At 41.0% G+C, this 26,773-nt stretch overlaps 1 protein-coding gene across 1 annotated transcript; it reads left to right on the forward strand.

The window, feature by feature from the left end:
• Positions 1-6,943: 6,943 nt before the first annotated feature.
• Positions 6,944-25,870, forward strand: DCUN1D1 (defective in cullin neddylation 1 domain containing 1). Its single transcript, XM_030280668.4, has 7 exons — positions 6,944-7,824; positions 15,700-15,916; positions 17,164-17,332; positions 17,831-17,961; positions 21,727-21,809; positions 22,046-22,142; positions 23,117-25,870. Exons 1-7 carry the CDS (start codon positions 7,822-7,824, stop codon positions 23,194-23,196), a joined length of 780 nt encoding a protein of 259 aa, XP_030136528.1. The 5' UTR covers positions 6,944-7,821; the 3' UTR covers positions 23,197-25,870.
• Positions 25,871-26,773: the final 903 nt, after the last annotated feature.

Genomic DNA, 26,773 nt, shown 5'->3' on the forward strand with positions numbered 1-26,773 from the left:
TTCAAACTCCCATCAGGAGGTTCTCTGCCCGCTCAGTCTGCACAGCTTGGCTGCACACAGCCAGTGCAGCAAAACACATTCCCTGGGAGCTGACAAAATGTCCTCCCTCCAGAGCCAGGGGAGACAAATAATCTCACCAGTGTTCATTTTCCCTCACTTCTCAAAAATTAGCTGTTAGGTTTTTATCTCTATAGGTTTCTACTGAGATAGATTTTTCAGATAGTGATGGTTTTGTTTAAGAAAAATCTCTTGCAGAAGTCACTTCGCAGTTTGCATACTTGAAATGCTTTACTGCAGTGTGATTTAATTGAACTTGGAAATGCTCAAAGAATTGTTAAAGGTAGGTTGTTCCTATACTGGTATCTTAGTTAACAAAATATTCACGAATCTTCAGTTTATTACAAATAAATTTTTGTGTTATAAATGTAAATTGGTAAGAGCCCTAGTAACGTAGCTGTCACTTGTCTCTAAAACACCTAATGGCAGACTAAGAAAAAAAATTTTAATTTTTTTAAATGCAGTATAGCATTTGGGTTAAAACGGCTAATTTATTATCAATGTACCTTTTCAGATAGTGCTGTAGTTCTGAAACAACAGTCACAGATATTGCTGGAACAATGAATCTGAACTGATTCTAGTGTAATGATTTTTTCTTGCTGCCAGAGAGGGGGCTGTGTCATGAGCTACTTAGTTCAGGCTGTTGATGGTCTGCAGAAAAGAACACAGCTGTTGGTGTTCCAGACTTGGGCTCCTCTGAGATGGTCAGGGAGTGACACTGAGCACTGGTCACTTGGATCAGGAATGGCTCATCCTGCCCAGCAGTGAGCGGTGCCAGACTGCAGCGAGAGCCCTGTGCAAACTTCAGTTCCCCCTGTGGGCATCTCGGGCTCTCCTGCACTCAGCTGCTGCCAGTTCCTGTGGCTGATACCCACGGAAGCTCTGTGCTGTGGAGCCTCAATCCATGCCAGAGTGGGAACCAGGAGAGCAGGACTGTGTTCTTATTTCAGCCACTGACTCACTGTGACTTCAGACAAGTCACTTGTTAGATATTTGCCTATTTCCTCCTATTTAATGAGGTTGATGGCAATCAAAACACTGCAAAATCTGTGGACACACTAAGTTAGAAATAATTTTCTCTGCTTGTTGGGAAATTTGTAATTTCAGATGTAGACTAATTCTACTTGTAAAGGTTTTTTTAGCCTTTTATACATCAAATATCAATATCATAGAGTTACAAAGTTTCCAGTGTGTCTTGTATCCTTTGCAATGATTGTACCAGCTAGTTACCAGGAAATCTTAGCTTCAAGTCTTCATGCTGACTAAAACAATGACTACTCAAGTGGTTTTCGACAGGACCTTTAAAATTTAGCCAATAGTAGGGGAAAAAAAAAGTTAATCTGGGCACACAGCTCTTTAATTAAAGTAACTTCTTGTTATGTGCCTTGAAAGAGGTACCAGTGCACTCTCACAGGTATATTCATTGCTGCTGATAATCCTTTTCAAGCAGATCAGGAATTGTCTGTGTTCTGTTTGTAAAAAGCTCAGCTGTGCTGATTAGAATATGTTTACTGAACAATCAATGGCAATTGATTAAGTTCAGAACTACCAGCTTTTACACAAAGTATATTCTCAACATACACAAGATACTTCAACTTCTTGTACAGTTATGTTCCAAGTTGAGATTTTTACACACAAATTCCTCGCAGGTAAGTGTCACTTAGTACCTCTATAATACTGGGGCATATCCTTCTGCATAAGAATTCCATTTGGAAAATAATATGCACTACTGAATGCTGTGTTAAAAAATCAATATTGCAGAAACTGATAACTGAAACTTTGGTATTTATTTTTATGTGATCCAACTGAATTTCTTGGAAGAGCCTGGATTCTAAAAGCAATTTTGAGACACTTGATGTTAGCTTAAAACCTGTTGATTATACAATGAATTCATAATAAAACAAACATGGATATTCTGGTTGAATACACCATGTTTTTTATTATAGCATTAATTAATAAAACACATCTGGAGTCCTGCTGGGTTTTAAAATGATAATGGTTGTTGGATTTAACTTTAATCTGTGTCCTGATTTTAGCTGGGAGTTAACTTTCTTCCTAGTAGCTGGTCCAGGGCTGTGTTTTGGAGTCAGTGAGAGAACAATGTTGGTAACAAGCTGCTGTTTTAGTTGTTGCTGAGTACTGCTTGCTCTAAGTTAAAGGCTTTCCAGTGTCCCATGCTCTGCCAGCAGACAGGTGTACAAGGGGCTGGGAGTGAGCAGGGCTGGGACAGCTGACCCCAGCTGGCCCAAGGGACATTCCAAACCACAGAACACTGTGGCAAGCACAGATGGGGGCAAGCTGGCCAGGGGACACTGATTGCTGCTTGGGGACATTCTGGGCATCAGTCCAGGGTGCACTGAGCAACTGTAGTGTGAATCACCTGTCTCTACTGGGTTTTATTTCTCAGTTCCTTTGTCGTCTTTTCATTACACTTATATTATTTTTTATTTTATTTCTACTATTAAATTGTTCTTACTTCAACCCGTGGGTTTTGCCCTTTTTTTCCCATCCTGCCTCCCCATCCCAGCAGGAAGTGAGGGTGGTGAATGAGCAGTTGCATGGTACCTAATTGATGGATGGAGTTAAACTGTGACAGATCTTTGTGGTGCCCAATGTGGGGCACAAAGGGTGGAGATAACAACAGATCAGACCAGAGTGTGTAAAACAGATTTGTCACAAGCATTCATTATATTAATTTAATAGTCAGTTGTTTGTTCTCAGAGCTGTTGTGCTTGTACTCAGGTTTGTGTCGCGATGATGTCCTTGGTGTCTAAACTACCTTTGTGCTGTTTCTCACCTCTGGGGGCTGGGCTAAGGTAAATTCTGTTGTACTTTATTACACTGGCCTATGATGTGATAGAATTGCTGCTTCTGAAACAAATTAAAAACAATCACAAATGGGGATTCTTCCAGAAAAACTGCTGTTCCAGTCTCCACTGGGCAGTTCCCCACACTGTGAGGAAGAGCTGATCTCATTTCTGATCCTATGGAAAAAAATCTGAATCCATTTTTACAAGAAGCGGAGAACCCTAAGACCAGTTCTAGAGGAGCCCTGCCTCCAGCCAGGTGGAGGAGAGGGACAGTCAGGTTTATGGGACTGTGGGGATCAGATGGCCTGGCACAACAGACCCACAGGAGTGAAAGGCTCTAGCAGATTCCTGTGCACAGTGCATCCTAATGCCATCAAGCTGTAAAGGGTTAGATCCCATTTTCCTTTGTTCCCCATCCCAGAGGATGTGAGCAGCTGCATGCTGGGGTTAAAACATGACAGCCTGATTTCCTTTGAACAGTTGTGCCACAGCAAAGCTCCAGAGTGGTGAAAAAAGCTGCTGCTGAGAGCTGCATCCCTCTTTGGCCTCTCTGAAAAGGGAGGTGACATCTTCTGGGCTGTCCCCTTCTGCTCACTCACACACAGGAACACTCAACGACCACTCTGCCACCAAAGACTCCATACCTTTTCAGTGTCCTGGGATAAGCATCCCAGAAACATCAGGCACAGCTGCTGCTCTACAGAGTTGTAAAATTAGGTAAAATATGAGAATAAACCCATTTAAACCCAGCCCTGTTACATACAGATGTGGTTAATGCACTATTTCCTTGAGACCTGCCCCAGTGTGTTGATACAGGCAGCCAGTCATGTCCATGGAGGTTATAATCAGGACAATATTATTGGCCAGATGGTGTAGACATGAGCCAAAGAATGCTGTTACAACAAGGAGGAGTGGAAAAGGCCAAATGTGTGTAACATGTGACAGGAGGCAAAAGCCATCTTACTACTCTTGCTTTGTACAGCTGCAGTGTGCCTACCTTCAAGGCAAAAGGCTCTACAAGTAACTGAAATTATTGTTTTGTGTATTAATATCAACGTATATGCTTTGCACTGGGATGGCTGACTTTTGTTTCATTGAACAAGTACAGATGGCACATACAGAAAATCACTGGGATAGGGAAATAATTATGTCTCAGTCTTCTAGATTCTTAAAATCACCTGTAATTCTTTGTAGTGAGAATGGAGAGCTACTTACAGTTCAAAGGTGTAGGTTTTAATCATGAAGCTGTGATGGCACTGTGGGGATTACAGCTTGGGAAAGTTTTAAAGAATTCTGGTTACAAACATTGTACCTTGTATTATAGAAGTTCTGAACTAAAAAAATGTCCATATAAAAATCACCTAGCTTTGTCAATTCTTATTTGCCTCCCATTTGCTAACTCACATATACTAAAAGCAAGGCATTTTAAGTAATGTATCTCAGTACTTAATAGTTAAAAAAAAATATAGAAGCCTAGCAGTTTGTTGCCTTTTAGGTGTCCTAGGAAGTCTCAGTTTATTCAGGCCTGCTAGAGTAGGGTGGAATACATGAGAAATTTTCAGATTTTCTTAGGCTCTCTGACCTGATTTTGCTTTGTCACATAAAGCTGTCCTGCTCCCTCCCAGAGATGCTGTCACATCAGAAACTGCTCCTAACAGTGCCTTGGACTGGGTGTAGTAACTTGTTAACCTCTTGTGTAATGCAGGAAGGATGAAAAACTTAATAGAAGGTGAACACCCTTCCCTGCAACCTACCAACAACAATCTTCTCATATTGGTGCTGTGTCACTGCAGGTTAAATTGCTCAGACACCTACAGGAGGACTTACACTGTTTACTTCTGCTGTGCTTTTCAGTGCAGGAAAAAACCATAATGACAGAGACATTCCAACTGTATCAGCTGAACAGCACAACAGGAGCAGACCATTGGGTCTGCACCTCTGGATGCCTACAGAGTGGCATTAAATCTCCTTGTGCAGGATAGTTCATGGGCCTTTGTTCTCTCTTAACCATGGGGTCAGTTTGCAGGCAAAGGGCCATAGCTGTAATCACCCAGTATATGATGATTTGGTGGTTTCATTTTCTAGAGCACAAAGTAGCTGCTAAAAAGATGTGGTTAGAAAGACACGTCCAGCCCAGGCTGCCCCAGGTTATTGTTATCCTTCATAAAGCTCTGGGCTTCTTCCTCAGAAAGTGCTCTAAGTTCTCAGCCAGGGGATTACACTAAATGGATTCTGCTTTGACCGAACATGAGACTTATTTGTCTGCTCAAGAGGAGAGCTCAGGTCAGTATAAACCAGTTCAGCGTTATATTCAGTTATGCACTTGACACAGTTGGTTTTAAAAAAAATAAAATCACTGCCTCATTTTCCTGGGGTTCACATAAGATAAAACATCATTGGCTCACACAACAAAACAAGGCAAGTGTGTCAGCCTTAAAATAAACTGAACAAGTCATCACGTTACCCTGGTCACGGTGATTATGCTGCATGCACATTGCACAATGAAATTTCCTTCTCTGTGTCGCTGAGGGCATGTGTCACGTTCAGGAGCAGCAGAGCTGGGTCTCCCTGCTCTGACCTGGGGCTCCATCCTGCAGGGAGCTGTACAAAAGGCAACATGTAACAAGCCCAGTTGAGGTTACTTAGGCTTTTTGGTGGCCTCATGCTGCCTCCTGCTTTATAAAGCAGCTGGGTTTTGCTCAGAAATGGTGAGATTCAGACAGCACACACATGATGCAAGTACCCATCTCCATCTGTAGGCAGGCTCAAGCATGTGGATATGGGTGGAATTGGGGCAATCTGGCTGTGTCCTGAGGTGTGTGCCTGCCCACTGCAGTGAGCTGTGTTTGGAGAATCACTCATCTAGTCAGACCATGCTGGCCAAGAGTCCTGCATAAGGTAACCTCAGATTCAGAAATTCAGCCATATGGAAGCACTCTGGAAATCAATACAGAACATTGCAGCTCCCACTAAAATCAGTAACACTAGACTTACAACCTAAATGGCAGCAGGAAGTCACTCCTTTTCTCAGGTACAGTTTCACCTGAGGAGTGATCCTGAATTGGAAAAAAAACCCACAAGGAGTAGCATGCATGCTGTGAATAGCAGCAATATGCATCTTACATTTTTTGATGTATTTCATTATTGTATTGCTGGATTACCTTGTTATCTGCCCTACTCAGAAGCAGGTAAGTATTATTTTACTTACCCTATACAACAGGAATTCATTATGTAGAGCAATTTAGTAACTTAGGGGGATCAAGTCAAAAGCCAGTCAAAAAACAAATACAGTGTGCCACCATACACTCAAAAAACCCACTAAGAGACCCTGCATTACAAGAAACCTGCAAGATCTGCAGGTTTTAGAAAAAAACAAGTCACCTGAAAAATCCTTTCTCTCCTGAGAAGTCTTCTGCATGCACAGCTCATCTCTCAGATTACTGTTACATGTCACAATAATTCTCCAGGTCTGAACTGTGTCTTCAGCTGGCAGGAGGGCTGTCACAGCATGTTACAGTGATGGCAATTAGCTAACTCAATCAAAGAGATTTCCAGGTTTGGCTTTGCCTCCCCTGCTGTGGTTACAAGGATTGGGCTGCTGTTCAGTGTTCGTGGCTGTTCACTGGCCAATTTGCATCCATCCCCAATTTCAAAATTATGCTCTTTGGTAGGATTCAAGGTATCCAGGCAACTGCTGTCTCCAAGGATAGCTGAATTCAGCTGTATTCCCATATACTTGATATCAAGCTCTTAATTTTACTGTTTCATACACCAGCAAAATTGGACACTTCACAGGACAGGCTTGATTTTCCTCACCAAATACAACTCAACTCCTCACATTCCCGTCTGAGCTTTGCTCTGATTTTCAGGAAAGTAAGCAATAAACTATTCAGACCCTTTTCTATAAAAACACATACATAAACTGTGAACATCCATAATGAGGAATGGCTTTTTGAAGTCTTTAATTTCTCTGTGGTGTGTGCAATCATACCAGTCATAATAAATACAGAAGCTTACTTTAATAGCTCCAAGCTCAGCAGGAGATGAGAGAACAAGATCAGATCTCAAACCTTTGTCCTTCACAACAGCAGTATGCCACCACTGTGGGTTTTATCAGCAAGTATTTTGCTTCCCCAAACTCCCTCGGCTGCCAAAAACCTGCAGTAGGTAGAGTAAGCTTTCCTGGGAAAAAACAACTGCCTGGGATAGTGGTACGAACCGTGATTTAACTATTGCAGCACCTTCTGCTAGTACAGCTGTGCTAATGCAGGAAGAGCTACATCTGTCCACAGCTCCGCAGAGGGGATCCCAGCCTAGAGCAGGGGAATCAGGGAAATCTTACAGGTGTGGAGGTACTCCTCTGTAAAGCTGCTGCCCCGAGACTTCACCTTCTACCGCTCTCCGTGGCTGCTCAGCAAACGATTCTGCCTCTTCTGCCAATCCATCCTGGAAAGCCCGGGGGATTTTCCCACCTCGCCCTTTCCGTGTCCAGGCCCCCGGGAACGGCGGCCACACGGCCCGGGCGCTCACACGGGGCGCTCGGAAAGTGTTTGACCTTTTCATATTGACGAAACAGGAACACATAGGGATTTTTCCCGACAAAACAGCGGTTCCCGGGGTGAGGAGCCGCTGGGACCCCGCTCCCCCATCTGCCCCCGCCGCGTCTCCTCCGAACCCACCCCGTAAAAGCCTCCAGGAGGCTGGGGGGGATTTTCCCCTCCCTGCTCGGGCCGAGGCTCCCCTGGTGCCCGCTGCGACCCCAGCGCCGAGCGAGGCCGCCGCCGCTGCCCCCCGTGAGGGCTCCGGCTCCCCGCACTGCGCATGAGCGGGGGAAGGCGGCGGAAGGGCCCGTGAGGAGCCGGAGCCGCCGCCGCCGCCGGAGGAAGCGCCGCCGCCGCCGCTGCCCTCAGTGTCCGCCCGAGCCGGGAGGGGAGAGGCCCGCGCAGCCCCCACCATGGTGAGCGGCCGCCCGGGGCCCCGCTGGGCCCAGCGCGGCGCCTCGGGGCCGGGCAGGGGCAGCGCGGCCTGCTCGTGGCGCGCTGGGTGCCCGGGAGCGGCCGAACGGCCGTGTCGGGGGCTCCGCAGCCGGGCACGATGTGCCGGCCCGGGGGCCGCTCGTCCTCCTGCCGGGGCCGGCGTGTGGGGCCCGGGCCGGGGCCGCGGGTGGGCGGCAGGGGCTGCTCCGGGCAGGGGCCTAAGCGGGGGCGCGGGATCCCGGGCAGGCTCCGAGCCGCGGGCCCCGCGGGCCCCACAGGCGGGAGGGGCTCGCTGGCACCTGGTGTGAGGGTTCGGGCACCGCTGCGGGACAGCGGCGGTGTTCGGGCAGCTCTGTCCGCTCCGTGCCTGCTGCAGCGCTGAGGGGTGCAAGGGGCTGCCAGGACCAGGTGCTGCTCGGAGTTTTCCCGCAGGATTTCAGGCGTCTCGGGGCCCATTAAGTGCTGTCAGTTCACAGGGAAACTTGGGGGTGTTGATGCTTCTTGAGCTGGGATGGTGTTGGAGAATTTCTGGATAATTGTTCTAGGGCCTTGGTTGGTTCTTTTCATAGAAGTGTTGTAAAGGAGGGCCTTGCAGAGGTCATCCTAGTAAAGGTCTTGTAAAGGTTTATCTTGTATTTTCTCTGTAATACTGTTCTTATAGCTGAGGATTTGCTGTGGGCTTCCAAATCGACTTTCTCCCTTGCTTCTTGTAAGGGGAAACTGCAGTGTTTAAAAGAACATCTGCTGGTTTTGTTTGCCTAAACAAAAGAAAAATATATTCCTTTAATTTAGTTAAGGGGGCCCTCATTGGTTTCTTGCACAGTGTCTTTATGCACCAGAGGGAACAGTTTATAGTAGTACTTCCAGGCTTTCTCCATATTCAAATGTTGTAACAGCTTTAGCTACTACACCTGTACAATTTAAAGCAGTACTTTTCTGTAGCAGTGGTATAGTCTTAGGAATGGTGTAGGAGGGAGTCATAAGATACACTGGTATATGCTTATTGGCATAAAGATATTTTATACTTGCTGTTAATACTATTCTGACAAGCAGAGTTAAAAACATATTAAAAAAAATTACAACGTCACCTTTAATTGATGGAGTCACGTTGGCATAAAAATTTGGTTAGCCAGCATTTAAATTAGTGGTGTGCAGACCTCTAATAAACTTGTCAGTATGTAACTAGTATAATTTTTAATTGAATAGTTTGATGCAGATCTTTGTGTTTTTTTATGAGTGCTTAAGACTGAAGTGTGAATAAAGTTCAGACGGCAAAGGTCTCTTATTGTAATTGTGCAGGTCTGGGACTGTCTCAAATCATGCATACACAGTTATGTTGCACAACTTTTTATGAAGACTTTTTTCCCATAAAAATCACCTAGAGTTGTCTCACAGTATATCCAGTGTAGGTAGGCAAAATAGATACACGGTTGATGAGACAGTTATTGTCTTGAATGTACATATATTATTGGCTGGCTATGAGATTAGAAATTTAAATTGAACCATACTGTGGAAAGTAGCATTATAACAGAACTAGTGAGGCCCATTATTCAGAGAATTTCTTTTTTTGAGAAACAGCAGAGCTGTGTCTGCTTGGTCTTCCTGGAAACACTTAACTGAAGAACCAGCAGACAGATTCTGTGTAGCAGCTCTGTACAGGTAGATTGGTATTTATCAGATGAGAAGGAGTATGTGAATACTCCAGTCATGGCCCTGTGCAAGCAACTGTGTCCCAGGTTGTGCTTGTTGTCTCCAGCACCCAGGTGAAAGGATGACATAGACACTGAAGTGGGACTAAATGACAGGCTGCAGCTTTTAGAAGTAGTAAATACAGGTATGGATGGTTTCCAGTGCCCAAGTGTAGGATTCTGTACCTTATATGTGGTATGTCAAAATCCTCTGTTTGGTTAAGGGAAAGGTAGGGAGACTTGACAGAGATCTGAGGATGCCCATCCAGAAACATGAGATTTGATAACCCATTTTTCTGCCCATGTACACAACTGCTCTGGCTCGTCCTCCCAGTGGCTGTGGCCAGGCAGCTTGACCAGCACAGCAAATGCCATGGCACAGCTCCTGCAGCTGGGGCCTGGCTCCTACCTGTCCATGCAGCACTGCCAGACAGAGCACTGCAGGCTCTGCCTTCATCTCACCACTGTCCATATGGCCTTGTGCCTTCAGGACAGGGCTTTCCTGCCCTTGAACCATCTTTGTCCTAGATCTGGAAGGGACACCGCCCTGCCAGCATTCCTTGGACTGCTGAGAGCAGGCAGCCTTTCTTACCCACTCTTCATTTGAGCTGGCTGAGCAGCACCTGTAGAAGTGCTGTCCTTCACCTTCCCTGTTAGAGTGCTACTGCTTCATCTCGTCCTGAGGACAATGCTGGCCCATGAATCAAGGCAGAGCAGTAAGCTGGTCCATTGTACTCTGAGCCATCTTCACTGCCTGTAAAATTCTGAATGATTTAATGAATTTAGAACTGCGTGTGGTAATTGAGGCAAGCGTGTGATTATCTACATCTTTATCCTTGGCCATGTGCTAGCCTTGTCTCCATTTATATTACCTATTATTTTGTCAAGTTTGTGTTCTCTGAAAAATACTTCTGTGCTGATAAATACATAATTTCTTACTGCAAACCTCAGCTGACAGGAAGTTGTAGAATTTAATATTACAAGAATTTCATGTCTGACGCTGTCTCCTGCAATGTTAGTGTACTTCATGCCATTGTTATGTGGTGTTTAAGTCAATGAGCTGTTCTGCAAGGCCAGCTGTTTATACGTGTAATCAGTGGTGCATATGCATGTCTGAAGCAGTTTGTTGATACTAAATATTTGAGGTTTGGTTGTCCCATGGTAAAACTTTAGATTCTTGGCATTGCGCTTCCGACGGAGTAGTCAGAGTGCTCGACAAGATGGTGCATGATTTTATTTCCTCTCCTAGCTTACCAGAGATCCCTTTGAACTAATACTTTAAATCACTTTTAACTAGAGCCATGAAAAAATATTCAAGAATATGAACTACTCTGAGAACAAGGTGTGAAATTTATTATGTAGCTCTTGATATTTTACTCATGTTTTATGGTGCCAGTGCAAATATACAGTATGAATAGAGCTTGTGCCCCAGACCAGAGTTAAGAATGCTAAACAACTGCCTGCTTTATGTTGCCCTTTTTTTTTTTTTTTTTTTTTTTTTTCAGAAAAGCCCTGATTTTTGTGTTTCCTTCACCTCTCGGGTTAGCATTAATTACTATTATATCTACGGCAATATTCTGGTAGCTGCCTGCATGTGAATACTGAAATTATTTTATCCACTAAAAGAACATCACAGAGGATGGAAAGCAACTTTAATTTTATGTTGTGATTTTTCCCTTGGATTTTATATTTCAACAGTCTTTTTAAGTGGTTTTGTTCTGTTCCAGTGCAGCCAAATGGATTTCACATGAGTTTGAAACAGGAGCTTACAAATGTCCTGACTGTCTTACTTTGTGTGCTCTCTCTTAGAGAAACTGCTGTGGAAAATAAAATGTAGTTGAAGGACGTGATTGTTTACATTACCAGAAACTGTGGCTATTTACTTTCATTGTTTTTACCTTTACCTTAGATTTTTCTGGTAGTATACCTGTGTGCCATCACTGTTGGTGGGTTAAGATGCAGTTGTGTGTATTTGTAGATTTTTGTTGTAATAATGTTTTTCTTACAAAACAAAAATACTCGTGATTCTGCCTTTTAATCTTTAGCCATGCCTTTGTTGAATACAAGCAGTAAAGCAGACATTTTTAGGTGTCTTTGGTTTCTTTCAATGGTTCTTTTCATGGATACAGCCCAAGATGGGATGAGTGGGGAGCAGAACTCCCCTGGCCATTCGTGGCACATCAAGGGACAGAAGTGGCAGCCAGGTGAGGGGGCTGCATGGCCGAGCCTCTGGGATTGAGCTGGGTCCTTGGGAAGAGCAGGGATGCTTCCCACAGCCACAGCTCTTGCTGGAGGCTCAATGCAGTCTCTAAAGGCCACGACTTTGTGGAGGTTGATACTATTTTAGAAAAGGCTTTTACCTGTCACATGCATGAGAACTTAACAGGCTTTTCTTTGAGTCCTGCCTGAAACAAAAGCACAGATAAAATCGTTCAAATTCCTTTACTGAGCGGTGAAACTCGCAGGAATGGGACGGTCTGTATCAGTGGCTGGGAATGGAAAGGTGCAAAGCAGTCACTCACTGAGGTGTGCTGTGTGAATGCCTTCCTTGGAGGCCACAAGGAAGTTTGGGCAGCAAAACTCATCATGCCCTGCTTGTCTCACTGGGGCCACATGGGACCTTTGAGCCAAGTCCAAGAACAGGCTCCAGGAGGGATCCTCAGCTCTCCAGTCCAGGCAGTGTGGGACAAAGGTTGATGCTGCTTCCCATGAACGTTATCCAAGAGAGTGGAGCCCTCATTTGGCTATGAGCTGTCTGCAGAATGTTGATGACCAGTGTGCAGAACTTATCTTTGAATCTGGGGTGACTAAAAACACTGCAGAAGATAAGGAAAAACAGTGCTGTAGTCAGAGTTGGTAGAGAGGTTCTAGCATTTTTTGTGCCCGAGACTAGGAGAAAAAAATACTTGGGGAAATAAGTCCAGGTATTTTATTTTCTATTTGTAATGTTTCACTGAAGTATCTGATCAAGGGAAATATATTGAATTAGAATATTCAAATTTGGTACTTCATGGTAAGAAGCAAGTCTTCATTTTAAAATCAAAACTGATTTTAATTAGAATGAGTGTAGTTTTATGAATCTACACAATGTAGCTTTTAATTTGGACGAGTTATTCTGTGTTTCTAAAGTAAGGTTACCTGTCTTGTGAATGAAAGGTATTATGAAAGGTAGCTTGGATACCACACAAACTTGATCAAAGGCTTGCAGAACTGAATTTTTCCTTTTCCTTTTGATTCAAGAAACAAGAGTACAAATCTGTTTCATTTGCTTTCCATTGGTTTTCATTTGTATATATATATAGGCAAGGCACATATCTGTAAAATAAAATTATATGTTCCTTTTTAACCTGTGTTAAAGTTGAGATGTTTTAAGTGGATTGTGTTGCATTACAGTGAGCACAATTTGAATGTCAGGTGTTTGTTGCCTGATGACTGTAGGATTAAAGGTTATGTGCTGCTCTGTATTGCACTTAAAACAATAATAGAGTATTAGTGCTCAGTGTCTAGAAATAGCCCTTAAAAGTGCAGAAGGTTTGGAACCTGTTCCTGCTTGAAGTGTGGGTTTTTAATGTGCTGGAAGAAGAGCTATAATAGGATAATAAAAACTCAGCAGTAATTCCATCTCTTGCTGTCCTGTAGTAGGCCTGCAAAGAGTGCCCAGTCACTTAGGATGTGGAGTGTCCTGTCCATATTGGCAAGGCTCTGCAGAAACATTCATCAAATAAAAAGAAAGGATTTTGGCACTTCTTCCCTAAAAATAAACTTATATTTGACCAGGAAAAATATGAGTATTAAAGAAAAATATTATGGTTGAACAGTGTGGTTTATTGCATCTTATACCTTACTGAGTGTTGCAATTAGCTGCTTGATTCTTTGCAATTTCAATCTTCTTTTAAAAAGCTTTATGTTGTTGTTATCACATGGGAGCCCCAAGCATGGGAGAATCTAATGTACCTATGTAGAATTTAAATTCTATCATAAAAGGCATTTAAGCTGCAAGTTTTTGTTCTAAGAAATTGTATTCTTCTTTTATGTGACAAGCTGCAGAACATACCACCTTCTGTGGTGCTGGGCATCCATGGCAAAACCTATTTAAACCTTTTCCTTGACCTTTTGTGGGATGTCACTGCTTTTGGGGTTCACCCTTGCAGGAGCAGGGGAGAACAAAGGCTCCTGAGGTTTTACAGAGTACTCACTATTAAATGGGCTATGCATACTTATGTGTACATGTTTAAAAAAATCGAAAATACTAAAGATTAAAGGCAGCAGCTTTGTAAAGAAAAAGAAGAAAAGCAAAGATAATTAAGTATGGCTGCCCTATAGTGCAGCTAAGTCTGTGGTGATGCAGCAGTCTGGTTGTGTGGAACTGATTAGAGGAAGCTGGTAATTGATAGAGAAAATTAAATTTGGGATTGTTTCATTTTCATTTGGGATTTCTTTCAGTGGTATATTTTCATATATCTGAGTTTACAATACATTTTAAAAAGCTGCAACTGAAAATCCATTAGTCATTTCTGGAAGTAGTTCCACGTGGCTTTGTCAGTGTAAGTGGTTTTTGTGGAAGTGTGAGCTCAGTAGTGCAAGGTGCTGACAAGCATCGACAGATGGGGTGCACAGGAGCTGCTCTGGTGCCTTGGCCTTTACCTGCACCACGCCTGACAATCTCCATTGCAGAAATGTCTTTCTAGCCAGGGGTCCACAGTGACAAACTTGGTCACGAGACTGAAATAAAGCAGCAGCACATAATAGCTTTAAAAATGCTACAGCCTAACTAATATCACTCTGTTTGAAGTCTGCAGTTTGAGCTAAACGTTTGGCTTCAGTTAAGTGTTGTAGATACAGGGTGGTTTTGGTTTGGGGAGGATTATTTTTATTAGAGGATACTTAAACTAAGGGTATTGTTCTATTTAGTATATTATGTGGGTATCAGTTTAAACCAAATGTGATGTTTTTGTAATTTTTTTTAAACTGTGTAGCTGGTAACTTAACTGTTCTTACAAATAGAAGTGTTCGCACTCATCGTCATCAAGCCACAGAAAACTGATCCTGACTTTTAGGACAGATGAATTTGTGTTCTGAAGCATTAGTTCTTTTTTCTAGTGATGATGTGATTGAACACTAATTATCCTTTGGAATTCAGCGCTTGAGCATATACTGCTCCTAAATCATTCATTCTTTGGCTGAATTTTATCATCTCTTGGGATTTTTTTTTGCCCTTTTTCTCCATATTCGCTGAGGAGCTGTTGAAATTAGTTACAATGATGAACAGAATGTACAAATTTTGCTACGAATACGAAGTAAACTAAAAATGAAATATTTGTGCCATGTAAGAAATCCAATCCTGATTTAAAATTTTGTCATAACTTTAATTTACCAAGTTGTAACATTGGGAGTGTTTGCTTTGACTGTATTGAGTGAACTGTGGAACTGAATTTGAGTGTAGCACAGGAGCTGTGGTTGCTTTCTCCTGAAGAGCAGTTAATTTTGTATAACTCATACCCTTGAAATCGTGAGTGTGCTTCTCCTCAGAAATATCCGAAATATCTTTGGGAATCCCTCTCTGCTGATAAGCAGCAAGTGTGTGTTCAGTTCTGGGCTGGAGCAGGGCGGGATGGCTGGGCCTGGGCAGGAGGCCTGGAATTCCAGAGCTCTCACCTTGGCTGCTCACTCCCCGCCTGCCTCAGGCACCTCTGCCTTTTTTTTCCTTAGCTTCGGTTGCTGCACCTGTGAAATGGAGACAATACCTCCTCTCAGGAATGTTTTGCAATTTATGTAGGTGGAGCTGAGAACCTTCAAAGTGAAAAATCTCTTTAAAGAGAAATAAGTCTTTAAGGTATTTCAGTGTGTAGCTCCCTGGAATGGATGGCTCTGCCCAGTCCCTTGCTGCCATCACGAGGCACCTCAGGAGATCTCATTCCAGGGGTGGCCCTGGTCCTGCAGTAGCTGGGACCAGAAGGACACCAGCCTGCTGCTCAGTGGTGCTAAACTGTTCAGTGGTCTGCTCTGCCCCACCTCTGGAGGAACTTGATCTGATATTTTGGTATCCTGATTGCTTGGGAAAATTATAAAGATATTGGTTTAAAAAACATTAAGAGACTGGTATTTATTCACTTGCGGATCTTTTGTCCAGTAGACATTTCTAGTTACAGTATTGTCTGTTTTCACTAGAACAAGTTGAAATCATCACAGAAGGATAAAGTGCGTCAGTTTATGGTCTTCACACAGTCTAGTGAAAAGACAGCAGTCAGTTGTCTGTCTCAAAATGACTGGAAGTTAGATGTTGCAACAGACAACTTTTTCCAAAATCCTGAACTTTATATACGAGAGAGTGTTAAAGGATCACTGGACAGAAAGAAGTTAGAACAACTATATAACAGATACAAAGGTGAGTACCCTGAATTTTAAGGCTTATTTCATACTTGTATATTCTTATTTACAATGTAATGGTGATGCTGTGCTCTTGTGCTTAACTGACTCTTTCAGCTTTGTTTTTCTGTGCTAATTATAGAAATTAGAAGGGAAATATAGGTACGTTTCTACTTCACAAGGATTACATGCAGTTACTTTATGTGCTCTGAATGTATCTACATTTATAGGACAGTAGGGTCTGAGCTGGAATTGTGTGTGCAGCGAGTGATTGTGATGGTTAACAAGGATTTTAGGTAAGTCTCCTGGGGAAGGCACATCACACAGGACTTGATACTGACAAAGGACAAGGCTGCATACTAGGGATGGGTTCTACCTTAGTTTTTGTTCAGCTTGCCCTTATTATCAGGTAATTACAGAGTGTAAAAGAAAACAAAGTCTCTCTATCTGTTATATAGCCAGTGTTCAACTGATGTCCTACCACATAAAGTAGACTCAGCAGAGCAGAACAAATCCTGTGTTTTAGCACTTAATCTAAAAAGGAGTGCTCTGTTTTCTGTCAATTTTCATATGTTTTATATGTATAATCCAAATACCATTTTTGTGAAGTCTGTCTTGGCTTGTGTTAATAGATCTTTGTTAGCACAGTTGAAATGTGAGCATCTCACTTCCAGACCAGATGTTGATTCCTTTGTGGAAAGAGGAGTGGGTCTGGCTGACTTGGAATCACTAATGGAGCAGCACAACTTCCCCCTGGTTACTGTGTCCAACCTCTGCATGCTGGAAACCTGTGGGCCAGGAAATGCCTAAATCTGCTCTTGGGATAGCCATGGATGGGCAGATTTGGGTGTTGGTACAGCTTGGAAGTGAACACTGCAGAGTGGCTTCTACTGGAACACAGCTCATCAGTCTGACCAAAGAGGCCAATAATTGAGTGTGCTGGAGGAGAGAACCACTGTGCTCTGTAGGGAATGAGTCAGAAGATCCTGCATATTATTAGGCAGAAAACAAATGTTTGTGGTGCTTTTGTCTCTCAATGAAAATATGATCTTCATTGTTTGGGAGGCTTTATTGCAATAACTGCCTCAATTGTTAAAGCTTTACCATTGGAACACTGATGTAACTTTGTTTGTAAAATACTCTCTTACAAGGGCAGATCCCAAAAAAGGCTTCTTGAAAATGTTTCCTTGTCTTAAATATACTTGTTGAACAAATTAGCTTTTTCAAATATCTGTTTCTCTTGATACTTACTTTTATGTGCCAAAGATCCTCAAGATGAAAATAAGATTGGTATAGATGGCATACAGCAGTTCTGTGATGACCTAGCTCTTGACCCAGCCAGCATCACTGTACTCATCATCGCATGGAAATTCCGGGCTGCTACACAGTGTGAATTTTCCAAGCTGGAATTCATGGATGGAATGACCGAGCTGGGGTGAGTGCTCACTGAGTGTTAGATGGTGCCAGTGTGATCCAGTGCCCTGGTTTGGGGATTTCTCAGTCTTGGTGTCCTCTCTGAGATATTTCAGAGTCCAGCATCGCTTGTCTGCCTTGGAAGAGCACAGCCCAGCCATGGTTGTGTGAGGGTTGTGTGGTGGCTGGCACAGAGCTGCTCTGGCAGGTAGAGCAGGCATGTTGGGCAGACCTGAGTTTCTCTGCCTTGTGAGCGTGCAGAGGTCTTTATCACATTTCCCTAAAAATTTTGTGGATTCTAGAACCTGATATGTCAGGTATATGTGCAAATGCCATGCAAAGAAATAACAAAGAAATGAAATTCTTGTAGAAGTGCAGACTCATTAAAGGCTTCCTGAATTCTGTTTTGATAATCATATTGTGTTCTACAAACAGGTTATAGATTTTTGTTTAACTCATGTTTTTATGGCAAAATGAATAATACATAAATACACAAACAAATATTCTTTTTAAAATGCAGATGTGACAGCATAGAAAAATTGAAGGCCCAGATTCCCAAAATGGAACAAGAATTAAAAGAGCCAGGAAGATTTAAGGATTTTTATCAATTTACTTTCAACTTTGCAAAGAACCCAGGACAGAAAGGTTTAGGTATGTATTCTAATTCATAAGCATTTGTTCATAAATATTGGAAATGACTAATTAAAGCAGTAAATGAATGTATTATTGTGATCCAATGAATCTGAAAGATAATCACCCTTGGGATAAAATGCATCTCTGTGTTTTGAAAGACATTAAGGTACTCAAATTGATTATTAATAAAAGCTACAGAATTTATGAGAGCAGGTTTATTTGTTCACTCACAGTGAGTGAAGTTCTCAGTAAGCACAATGGTTTGTGCTCTTATATTAAAGACATAATTGCACCACTTAGAATTTGCAGCACTGAACAGATTAATTGAATTTTTACTTTTAGGATAAATTGAAGCTGTTAAAACCATTTTCTGTGTAAGCACATTTGTACAGTCCCTTGTAACACCAGAAATGCTTGCAAATGTCCTGGCAGGATGGAATTGGAATGGTAGAAATGATTCCTGTATTCTGGGCCTGATGCCTGCTGGTGCCTACCTACAGAGTTTTTCCCCCCTTCTCTCTGTGAAGGCTTTTTTGTCATTATTTCAGAGTTCACACGCTGAGTGTGGCTCTGGTTGGTGTAACAGGTGTAGTAGAAGAATAACTTATTAAAAATAATTTCAGAACACCACAGTTTGGATGGAATTAAAGCAACAAATTGTAGCTCTGTCTATTCAAAACAACAAAAATGAGGGAATAAATATTTTTTTCAAGATGTGATGTTAAACACTTAGGATGTACATTAATTTCTCTACAGTGTGATTTGGCTATTAGCCATAACTAGCTTTTCATGATCCTGTAACTCCTTAAGTTAATTTTTCTGGTTTTGAGAAGTAATAAAATATGGAAAGGCTGGTAGGTTCTTCCTTGGCAGCTTATGAATTTGTTTTTCTCAGTAATGAAAATGCTCTAAACTGGCTGCCACTGGACAGCTTTGCATTCCCAGGCTGTGTAAAGATGAGCTTTCTGCTTTAGCTTTACTGGCTTTTCTGTACAGACCAACTTTTAGCTTAAAATGAGTATTGAAAAATAAGTAAATAAGCAAAAGCTCTATGTCCTTCTTTGACATCTGGCTATATCTTATTTGTTGTTTTCAGTGGATTGTGAATTTCATTGTATCCAAAGGAGCTAAAAGTGCTTCTAAACCATCTGAAAATACTTGTGCATGCTTGTAGTAATTTCTGAATCATGCAAATAAATGGATAGGCTGATTTGTATTTCTTGTAGAAAATCACCATAATTTTTTTAGGCTGCTACAACAAGGCAAATGTGGGCAGCAAATGAATTGTGGGATTAATTTCCCAGGAAAACTCATTCACTTGCTTTATTTCGCATTCATCATAAAGCTTCTTCATGCATGTTAAGCTGTAGCAGTGGCAGACAAATACAGTTTTCTGAGATCCATATAGCATATACATAGTGTAAGATAGGTTTTTTAATTGTTTTTGTTTTAATGTCTGGGTCTGGAAGTCTGAGCCTAAAGTCTGGATGCTTACCAGCCATTTTGGTGCTCATAAATACACAGTTCTAGGCATGAATTTAGAACAGGGCAGAATAATTCTGGAAACCCTGGAGCAAAACAATACTGGGAGAAGTACAGAGCTGCAAAGTAAGTGCTGCTAGTTAGGCAATTAATTCTGGTGTGTCTAAATAACTGCTTGTAGGAACTTGCCAAATTGATTTTAATGTATATTGGCCTCTAATCATGCAAACATTGTGCAGTAGTTCAGGCACAGTTCTGGAAATATATTTCCTCTGCATAACTCCTTACTACTGTGTAAGTAGGAGGGTGTCTGAAAAGTTCTTGTGATGTTTGCATCTCATTGGAGAATACCCTGTAGCTGGTGTTCATCTCAAACATTGTTTGCTTCTCTTGCATCTCTCTGGATAAAATTAAAAATGGAGGATGTATTTTGAGACTCCTATATTTGAGCCAGGAGAATTCACTGAGCATTTTCACACTTACAGAAACCTAAAATTATATCTTTACCTTCCAGTTTTGTTACCTAATATAATTTATTTTTTCAAATGTAGTTTGTCCCAAGGGATTATGTCATCATGCTTTACATGTTTTGACTCATAGAGTGAGTTTGAGGTTGCAGCATCCTGAGATTTAGCTTTTAACAGTCTTTGCTTACCCACAAGAATTACCTCCAAATTGTATAAAAATGTCAGAATGCAGAGTTTGTTTACAGTGATTGTTTACGAACCTCTGTATAATGCAGTGATTTGATCACCTTGCATTTTGCATGCACACCATTATTGCAGCACAAGTAAATAAAACTTAGTTTTTAATTTTTTCCTTGAGGAACTGGTCAGCTTCCTCTGAAGCTTGTATCTGTTAATTTTTAGTAAGACGGTAGTTTTCGTTGAAAGCTAAAATGCATGGTTTTGTACCTGAATTTCCTGTTAAAGAGAGATTTTGAACTTCTACAGTCTTGAATGAGTGGCCATTTTTAGATACAGCTTTATTTACTGAGGAGTAGTGACTTTTGTCTAATTTGTCTCTGAAATCAAATCTGATTTGTCTGAAATCAAACCTCTTTGCAGCTTTACAGCAGAAAATCCTTCACAAATTTTATTCTGTACTTTGGTCAGGAGATACTATAATGTGACTCTGCTGTTTGAGAACTTTTAATATCAGATGCTAAACAATTCAGAAACTCCTCATCAGCTTCTATTTTCCCTTCAGCAATGCAGATTTCATACTTTGTTTTATTTGCTGTTGGTTTCACCTCCAAGATCTACCTCTCTGGGCTCTTTTAAATATTTGGACATCCTGGGGAAGGAAGGGAGTGGAGTTCTTGGGTTATTGGTGTGGGTTTTTTTCTTTGCCTAAGGTGTGCAGTTGATCCTCTGCCTTCTCCACCTGCTTCCACAAGGAGATTGTTTATAGAAGAAATTTGCTAGACTGTCAAATATAGAAGAGTTTTTGTTAAAAAGAGGCCACTCAAGCTAGGCAGCCTTCATCCAGACCAGCCAGGTTTTTTGGGAGCTGCTGCCCTCCAGCAGCTCTGACAGGCAGGGGGGTTGCTCTCCAATGTGTCAGCTCAGGCTTCACTCATTCCAAACAAGCAGGAATTTAGCAGGCGGCTTTGAAAGAACAAAAAAAGCCAACCCACCACAAAAAACACCCAACAAACAAAAGCAAAAAAAAATCCCAAACCAAAATGGGCAAAAGTGACACCAAACCACCAACAAAAAAATCCCAAACAAAAGCAAAAACTCAACCCAACCAAAACAACACCAGCAGCAAATAAACCAGCTATTTTCTGTCTGCTCAAGGACACTACCTAAAGATTCTTTTTCAAAAGGAAATCTTGACTACAGAAATGAGCACTTGACAAAAGCCTCCTTACAAAGGCAGTGCTTGTAATAATGTTGCCCTAAAACTGAAATAATTAAAAGCTGGTTTTACCTCAATTGTATTTTGTACATTAAAAAAAAAAAAAAGAAAGTCTCAGTACAAAATACTACAAATTTTCTTTTCAAGCCAATAGCATCCTTAACTGAAAATATTTTGCTGACTTTAAAATATTGTTAGATAGCAAAAGGCATATGAAATGTCCGGGGGGGTTTGGATATGTTAGATATTAATATGGGCAATTTTCAGTTCTGTAAAATATAAAATATTTGTGTTTATGGTTGCCTTTTTGTAAAGGATCCATGAGTATATTTGCTTTAGTTTAATCTTTTCACATTTATGGATACATGGTGTTCAGTACTTGTGGAGATTATATATTTGATATATATATCTCTAAAAGTAATTATTTTAATATTACAGATTTAGAAATGGCCATTGCCTACTGGAATTTAGTACTTAATGGAAGATTTAAATTTCTAGACTTGTGGAACAAATTTTTGTTGGTAAGTTTAAACCTTTACATTATCCGGGCTGCAGTATTTTCATAACTTGGAAGATAAACATGTTTAAGTTATTGAGTAGATGAAATAGACTGTCTTGACCTAAATCCCAGATATTCATAGTGTGTACAATAGAAATGTGTTTTGAGGATATGGATGTGTTTGAGACAGCAGAAATGAATGTATAATAGGGTTTTAATTTATTTTTTTAAATATATATTTTCCACCTCTCCAAACAGGAACATCATAAAAGATCAATTCCTAAGGATACCTGGAACCTTCTTCTAGACTTTAGTACAATGATAGCAGATGATATGTCTAACTATGACGAGGAAGGTAAACATTGCCATTTTCTCTCATTAACTTCTAACTGTGTTTTATGTTACATTTATTGCTGTGTATCTGCTTTGGCACAATTTCAAAACCAGCTCCATTAGAGTATTACTGGTGATCTGAAGTCCAGTTAGAGCTCCTTTAATGCATGTTCTAATCATCTCTGTTACTGATGTTTTAAAAAAGAATTGCTGAAGCTTTCATGGAATCAGTTTTCTTTTTTTGTTCTAAGCTCAGACACAAATTCTTTCTTACTGAGACAACCCCAAATTCTTTCTTATTGAGACAAACCCTGCTATATGTCTGTGTAAAACCCACAGATTCTTGGCATCTTCATCCAAGTAACTGATCCATGGTTTGTGCAGCTCCGTGTAGGGTCCCCTGGTTACTGCATTTCGTAGCTGAGAATGTTTTTAAGTCTGTTTGCTTCAGTTTATGTGAAGCCTGGACATGTTTTGACATAGAAGTGAAGCTGGCAGCACACAGGGGCTGCTGAACAGAACTCACTTCCTACCAAAGGTGTTTCTTGTAAACTTTTGTATTGATCTTTCCTCTTCTAGTCCATGTGCAGCCAAGAACAGCTGATTACCCTCAGCCCTTGGCAGAACATCAGTTCACTGAGGGAGGAAAAGAAACTTGGGATACCTCCGGAGCAGAGGGCAGCAAAGTTCTCCAACTTTATTTAGTAATTGTGGACAGTCCTCATTCCCTTCTCAGTTTTGAGTTAGGATTTTGGTCAGTTTTTTGGTTTTGTCTGGAAGATGACCCTTGAAAGTGATGTGTATTAACTGGTTATAAAGGAAGCAGAAATCTTTAATCAGCTCTTAAATTTCAAGCAAGAAAATAAAATTATATTTTTTTGCTTCAAACTCTGCCTAGTTTTAATACTGGAAAGCAAATAGCTTGTCAGGATATGAAGCTTGTGATAGAATGCCTTGTTAAACCAAGTTTAACATTCTGGTGTTTTCCTCTTTCAGGGGCATGGCCAGTTCTTATTGATGACTTTGTGGAATTTGCACGCCCTCAAATTGCTGGGACAAAAAGTACGACAGTGTAGCACTAAAGGACCCTTCTAGAGTGTACATAGTCTGTACAATACCTGAAATGGAAAATTGCACAGTCAATTTCTGCTGGCTGGACTGAACTGAAGATCAATCCTCACAATGTGGCTGAGGGTTGAGACAAAACTTTAAGGATACATCTTGGACCATATCATATTTCATTCTTCTACTGGTGGTTTGGGCTTTTCTTCTAGTCTGGACCACTCTTGCCCGTTAAAATTCCAACACTGTGGATTTCATCATGGATTTATTTTTTGTTGGTGGATCACCCTAGTTTCATCTCCCATAAGTCCTAGAAGCTTTATAATTATTTTGAGGTTTCTGATTTCACATAAAGCACAACGCTGGTCATCATCAGACAACTGTTGTATGGCATCTGAATTATACAGATCAACATCAAAACAATTTTTAAAAGAATCCCTAAATACACACTTGGGGCTAGTTGCAAAGACTGTACTGATAGCACTTCCTGCAAGAGTGATATATTACGTGTACTGGGTCCGAGTTTTTTCTTTTCTGGAAAAGTGCAGGTGTCGTCTGAGTTTGAGTCTCTGGTCACAGCAGTGACAGGAATGACCAAGGAGCCCCAGGGCTGTTGACTGGGTGTCTCTGGTGCCTGGCTGAGGTTTGCTGGTGGCTCAGCTGCTCTGGGGACAGCTTGGGGACGACACAACTCGAGCACTTGCACCCCGTGGGCCATGGCAGAGCCTGCAGTGGCTGAGCTGTGTCCTCAGAGAAGCCAGCGTTCTCTAGGTTACTCTCTAAGAAATCAGATTTCATTACAGTTTTGAAATGCTTATCTGTCTGTCAAAGAAAGGTTTTTCATTTCTGTGGAAATCAAACACTTGAATATACTGAATTTGTGTCTTAACTGTTTGCTACACAGTACAGTATTTTAAATTGAGACATGTGACTTTTATGGCTGAGGTGTGACGAAGCAAATGGCCCTGTTGTGCAAGAAGCTGGTGAGGTTGATGTGAATCTGGGTTTTGAAACCATTATCCTGGTAAGTTAAATCTTCGTAACACAGAGGTACTGCCATTATGGATGCACCCTTTTTTAAATTATTTTGCTGAGTTTTCCTTAAATTTCCTTATCACTTTGGTTGCCAAATACAGAAATTAAGAGTAAAGCTTTCCCAAACAAGCACAGATCAGATAGAAACTACTACACTGGCTTTGTTTGTTTAAATTATGTTGTTACCATCACTACTTCTGTCTTGCTGCATTTGACTAAATTGCTTCATTTGGATCAAACAGGTTTTATCAGATGCAATTCTTTAATAATACAAGAGCTCTTTAGCTGCTTTTATGGTCTTTTCCTCCGCACTGAGTTACTTGTGAAGAGATGTGATAAATCCTGCTCTGGAAAAGAAGCTGGGGAGAACAAGCTCCAGGAGGGGAGACAGACCATACTTAAAAGTGAGAAGAGGGGATTTAAGTCCATGCTCTAAATAGTGCCCTGATAAGGCAAGAATTGTTCTTGAGATTAGTCACTGGTACTTGCATTAGACTGCAGCATGATTTTATGCAGATGGTAAAAGTATTTTAGAGAAAAATTGACTATTAAACAGCTAAAATTTTTATTTGTACTCTGTGCAGTTGACCTTAAGGCTGGCTCCCCTTACAGCAGTGCCCTTTTGGCAAATCCAGTTGTGCATTTATTCCAAAAATACAGTTCCTCAAAAACATTGCAGACTTTCTCCAGCTACTGGAATTGGCTATGCCAAAAACTGTGTGTTTTGCTGCTTTCAATATTTTGTTTCTCAGTTTTGTGTAAATAAAAATGGGGACATGAAATTATGGGGTGGGTGGGGTGGGAAAAAAAAAAAGCTTGACAAGGTTATCTCTGCGTGCTGTTTTCTGTCTTGAGGGTTTTGGTACTGTTTCAGATTGATTCGTTCAAGTATGCTGTGCTTGGAGAGGAGAACTGACTTGCTTTTCATCCCAATGCAGACTTGTCCCTCAAAAAAGTCTGGGATTGGGCAGTGGCAAAGTGCCGTGGTGTTTTAGAGACTCTTCCTTTTGAATGCAAGATCTTTCCAACAAAATAGTGTTGTCATCAGTTTGGTACTACATGCTTATAATTACTGTGTAATTATAAAGAAATACATAAAAACTTTGACTAATTATGTTGCAGAAAAGGGTTATTTGTGCTATCATGGCATCTTAAAAGTTTTTCCAAATGACTGAAGTTTAAAGAAACATTGATTTAACAGGGTGTTGCTCTAAGGACAAAATGCCTGGTTACAGGGAGTATTTTGTACTGAAATGTGCTCGAATGTGGCCATGTGTTTTTTTTTTCCTTTATATATGTGTGGGGTTGTTTTTTGTTTGTTTTTTTTTTTTCTTTTTTTAAGAATGCAGCCAGTTGCTTACTTGGATTGCTTTAATTCGTAAGTGCTTATGTTTTCAATTTGATGATATCCCCGCAAATGGATTAATTTTGCCAAATGTCAAGGAAAGAAAAATGAAGGCAAACATCAAGTTTGTAAACTGTTTTTATACATTAAAGTATGTACAAAATTAGAAGTGCCCTGATATAAAACACTTAATATTGAGATTATATTTAGTAAAAACCCATCATTTACATATCTCTGTAAGTTCAAAATGTAACTTCTTACAATCCCTCTCATTACCAACAGAGGCAATAAAGCTCCAGTGAAATTGCCATGACTGAGGTTTGTATTGCATTGTTTCAGTGTATTATTTGTAAAACTTATTTCTGAAATGTGCTTTTAGGGAGTGGGGAAAAAAACCAAAACAAAACAAGGAATATGTGTGTTCTGCCTAAAATACAGTTCAGGTCAAGTCTTCTTTTGGGTGGGGAAAAAAAAGTCTAAAACCTGCTCCTCCACCTTGCCTGTTGCTTGTTCCCAGTGTTTACAAGTCCCACCTGGAGCTGATTCTCCCAGCCCTGGGCAGGGCCATGCTCCAGCATGTGGAGGAAGACAGCACACACTGCAGTGGCTCAGATACGCCTCAGGTACAGCAGGAAAGCCACTTTTACTGATCAGCCTGTTAATAAGTAACTTATGACTTGCCTCAAAACTGTTTTACTATGAAATCCGTACTGAGACATCCTTATTTAAGAAAGATATAATTTTTTTAAAGAATGCATTTAATAAACTTTTGTTGTTCACACTTTTATTTAAATAACGTTGCCAGAAGTCTCTGTAAATTTTATTTGAGGACAGTAAATTGTCTGGGTTGGCTTTTAAACAAAAACCAGTGATGCCTTTCAGGCCTCTGAGCTCTCCAGCAGTTGACCACACCATGAAATACTTGATGTAATTATAATTTCATCTATCAAAAACATGCTTTAGCTTTGTAAGTATGGAGCTGGTTTTAATACCAGCATGTACTAAAGTAGAAGTGTCTGCAGAAAATAAACACCAAGAGTTTTGCTCCTAAATAGACACCTGTACCTCAGGCCCAAGTCTGACCATTTAAACTGGTAGGGAACTCAACACCCACCTTATGGAACTTCTCAGTCAGCAAAAGCTGCCTAAATGCAATTTGAATGTTTTGCATGAAACTGCAGCTGTTTCTTTTCTAAACTCAACTCTGTGTT

The sequence above is a fragment of the Taeniopygia guttata genome, chromosome 9, assembly GCF_048771995.1.
Source record: "Taeniopygia guttata chromosome 9, bTaeGut7.mat, whole genome shotgun sequence".
Taxonomy (NCBI): Eukaryota; Metazoa; Chordata; class Aves; order Passeriformes; family Estrildidae; genus Taeniopygia; species Taeniopygia guttata.

Bases quoted from the DNA above. Each gene is read 5' to 3' on its own strand.
- DCUN1D1 (XM_030280668.4), top strand. The intron at 21,810-22,045 runs GTAAGTTTAAAC...CTCTCCAAACAG, and splicing joins TGTGGAACAAATTTTTGTTG to GAACATCATAAAAGATCAAT. The intron at 22,143-23,116 runs GTAAACATTGCC...TTCCTCTTTCAG, and splicing joins GTCTAACTATGACGAGGAAG to GGGCATGGCCAGTTCTTATT.